This window comes from Anneissia japonica, unplaced genomic scaffold (assembly GCF_011630105.1).
Source record: "Anneissia japonica isolate Jap-2015-1 unplaced genomic scaffold, ASM1163010v1 scaffold2994_len2133135_cov197, whole genome shotgun sequence".
Lineage (NCBI taxonomy): Eukaryota > Metazoa > Echinodermata > Crinoidea > Comatulida > Comatulidae > Anneissia > Anneissia japonica.
This window is the reverse complement of record NW_022728550.1, coordinates 2,064,580-2,068,938: the sequence shown is the minus strand read 5'-3', so window position 1 is coordinate 2,068,938 and position 4,359 is coordinate 2,064,580. Positions and strand designations below refer to the sequence as shown.

The 4,359-nt window shown below is 27.4% G+C and overlaps 1 protein-coding gene across 1 annotated transcript in view; it reads right to left on the bottom strand.

Moving 5' to 3' along the window:
- Positions 1–2,591: 2,591 nt before the first annotated feature.
- The window catches only part of LOC117114281, a 2,461-nt gene continuing 693 nt past the window's right edge, over positions 2,592–4,359 (bottom strand). The window contains exons 2-3 of the mRNA XM_033257899.1: positions 3,714–3,761; positions 2,592–3,377 (exon numbers count right to left, since the gene is read on the bottom strand). Coding sequence (XP_033113790.1) covers positions 3,072–3,377; positions 3,714–3,761 — 354 coding nt within the window. The 3' untranslated portion in view covers positions 2,592–3,071. The remainder of the gene's footprint in view (positions 3,378–3,713; positions 3,762–4,359) is intronic.

Genomic DNA, 4,359 nt, shown 5'->3' with positions numbered 1-4,359 from the left:
ACACATTACACTCTCCATAACACAGCACCCCCTAGTTCCGTCACCTCTGGATGATTTAGGTATTAAGCAAAAGTATAGGACTTTCTGTGTCAGAGATAACGCTTTATGTAGAACATTTTCCAAGTGGTTCGCAGAGATTAAATGTTAGTTATTTAGGACATATTGCGTAAACGGTTCCTCTATGACTATATAAATTAATTTAGTGATTCAGAGGCTCTATCAGCAATATTTAGTCATAAGTACCATTGGGTCATTAAAAAAAAAGAACTACTAATATTTATTTAATATTGGAGCCTGTGAATTTATTCAATAACATCCCTTCATTCTAGGACGACTCGATAAAATCTATTGTTCACTGTGCTCTTCCTCCCTTACTACTTGGCGATGGTGTAAACTAATATATTTTTACTGTAATTTGAAATTTTCTTGTTAATTGTGGAGAATATAAAGTATACATATGCCCTCTTCTATTTATTTATACTTGTTTTTATATATGGCTATTTATATATGCATTAAAGTGATAAATGGATAATGTTATTCTTAGTAACCTGTATTTTTTCAACATATTAACGGAGTGAATGAATGTATTTTAATGCAGATTTAATTGAACATTTTGTATATTGAAATTGTGATTTTGTTTAATATAAACGTGAAAATATGGTTATTTTGCAAAACATAACAATATGTCATAGATTACAATGCTAAGCTCCGGCACTTAAATATTGTGGCTAAGGTTCCATGATAAAACGACAACGTAGAAACACGCAAACACACGTGCGTGTGTTGGGCAACGTCGTCTTTGAAGGCACGTTCGTATTCATGGCCCTAAGAGGTCAGTTAATAAGATTGATTGACAATACGGAAATGTCCATTGTGAAAACAATATAGAATATAATGTTGGTGTAGGTATACTTGGTGAAGAGCAAATGGGATTTAGGGACGGTTACTCCACTAATGATAATATATTTGTACTCATTTCCATAATTGCATTATACGTAAATAAACATCTGTTGTAATGCACTTTTATCGATAACAGCTTAGTATTTGACCCAGTTGACCGATTTTCTTTTAGAGTAAACTAATATTATGTGGTATAAATGGTAAAGTCATTAATGTCATTTTTCTGCTAAAACGAAGTCATGTGTCAAACAGATTGGCGTGATATCCGAATTTTTCCCATGTAATGTTGGAGTGCAAAAAGGAGAAAATTTATCTCCGCTTTTATTTGCTATCTATCTTAATGACTTCGATTTTTTTTTATTAGTCGTTATTATAAAAGTTTGGATCACTTAGCTAATGAATTTAATAATGTCTTAAGTGGAAACAATAAAATGACATGATTAAGGCTAGGACTTAAATTACGATTTTAAAAAGATATACACTGTTATGAAAATAAAGTTTATGTTTAGTATTAAATGGTTAATTAATAATGATTGAACATTTTGTTATTTGTTAGCATCACCATATTATATTATGTTTATTATTGTTTTTATTTAGCCAGATTTTGTATTCTAAAGTTATTATGTATCACAGAGTGTAGGCCTGTCGCTTACATTCGACCGTCTGTCTGGAAGGTAGCCGATCAAAAGGTAATCGGACATAAACCACCCAGGACCTAAACCACCCGGACGTAAACCACCCAAACTGGAATATACCATTGTGAAAGTAGGGTGTGCAGTGGGGTGGACAATGTTGGGTGGGCCTGTTTTTATCACCTTCACAATAGGATAGATTACACTGTGACTGTGACCTATTATACGCCTTTAATTCATTCAACTCTTTTGACAACATGCATGTATGTTAATAATCATTGTAGATTTTTCCTGATTTCAGTAATCACTTTGCTTAAAGCTTGTATTTTCCTAATGATTTTAACACAACAAGTTGTATTTTTCTAATGATTTTAACACAACAATCAACTTCAAAGTTTAATGGAAATTCAAATACATTTAATAATATTAATAGTTTGAATTTAAAAAGTCATATTTTGTATTAAAGTTTTAATATGATTAATTTAATAACATTTTTTTCTCTCTTGGTACGTACGGTATTTGTCTAATATTATAGTATTCACAAGGACTTGTCCCTACTTCCTTTAAATATGATTTAATAATAATATAAACAGTCATATCTAATAATTCCTTTAAATATGATTTAATAATAATAATAATATAATAATAATAATAATAATAATGATAATAATAATAATAATAATGTGAATTAAACAGTCATATCCAATAATGAATGTATGTTAATAAAATATTCATGTTATTAATAAGATCTCACTATTTTATATTTTATCTGTTTTGATTGAATTGTCACTACTGTATAATTAATATTTCTTCTTGCATTAATGACAGTTATAAAGAAACGAAACATACACAGTAATTTAGTAGTAAAACCAATTTATTTCCATAGTAGTGAATACAATCTAATTAAATACTCCATTACAAATAAAGTAAACTTATACTACAGTTACATTATTTACATTTACATTAAATAAGATTAAAATTATACGGTATGTAATGATATAGACTATACATCATAAAAGATATTAATTACTCTAATATAGAGTATACTTAAACTAGAATTACAAAACTCCATTACAAATAGAGTAAGCTTATACTACAGTTACATATTTAAATTTACATTAAAGAAGATTACAATTATACTGTATGTAATTATATAAGCCTACTATACATCATAAAAATATAATTACTTTGATATAGAGTATACAAACTACAATTACAAAACTCCATTACAAATAGAGTAATACTACAATTACATATTTACATTAAAGAAGAATAAAATTATAGGGGCCAATTGTATGTAATTATATTTGCCATACATTTACCTACTATACATTATTAAAAAACATAATTACTTCAATATAGAGTATACTTAAACTAGAATTACATACATACATCATATTTCATAACAAATTTGATCAGTTCATACTTGTAACTAAAATTATAGGCCCTACATTTGGAATGATATACTGGTTCTATATATTTACATTACTGTACTTAATTTTTCAACCTAATTAATATGAGTTGCCGAGATTAAATTCTTTATTTCATTCGAATATTGTAACCTAGTGCAGTGATCGTTTCCCCTAATGTCTTGGTTTGGTCATTGTACTTGCTGATTATATTAAGAAGTCGCTGTTGATGGTTTACTGTCACCTTTGTGATACGTCTTGCTGGTATTGGCTTCCCCCTCCTGAACAATTCTATCAGTGTTGCTGATGCTGCTTGGTCATTCTGCGCTGCATGATATGTATACGTTCCACTAACATAGGTCGCATCAAAGTAGTCAACAAAGTCACGTAACACCTCTGGTGTGTTGTCCCTTAATAACTGCATCCCTTCTTTAACCTATACAAAAGAAAGAATCAATAGAAATAATTATTATGATCAGATTTATTTTTGACTTTCACAGAAATGTTATTCGATCAAATCAAATCAATTTCATATATTTGTACATTCCATAACAATAATGATAAATAGTAATAAATGCAGCAGCAGCAGCACTTAGTAGTAGTATTAGCAATAATAATAATAATAATAATAATAATAATAATGTCTAATATAATTAAGAATAAAAATTATATATGCAGTTAGTTAATTTTTTTTTTAAATAAAATTACAATTACAGTATTAAACATTATTCAGAATACAATTTATTATAAAATAATATAGATAGAAACATACCTTATCCGGGGGCAGGAAATCTAGTCCATCTACCATGCCACAGAAATGCTGGATTTCATACCAAGATAAAAACGTTATTATTCTATTCAAACTTTACTAAAATTTCAACAAATGAAAACTACAAATGCCTTTAAATGGGTGTCTTTTGTTTCTTTATAACTGTCATTAATGCAAGAAGAAATATTAATTATACAGTAGTGACAATTCAATCAAAACAGATAAAATATAAAATAGTAAGATCTTATTAATTATTATTATTATTATCATCATTATTATATTATTATTATAATTACTGTATTATTATTATTATTAAATCATATTTAAAGGAAGTAGGGACAAGTCCTTGTGAATACTATAATATTAGACAAATACCATACCAAGAGAGAAAAAATGTTATTAATGTATTAAAACTTTACTAAAAAAATTCATTTCAGCAAATGAAAACTACAATAGTGTTTCATCCATTTTTATAATATTGAAGTAAATATTTTTTTTAGTAGGCCTATATTAATACATACAGTTGTAATCTTCTTTAATGTAATTCAATTAATTACTTCTTTATAACTGTCATTAATGCAAGAAGAAATATTAATTATACAGTAGTGACAATTCAATCAAAACAGATAAAATATAAAATAGTAAGATC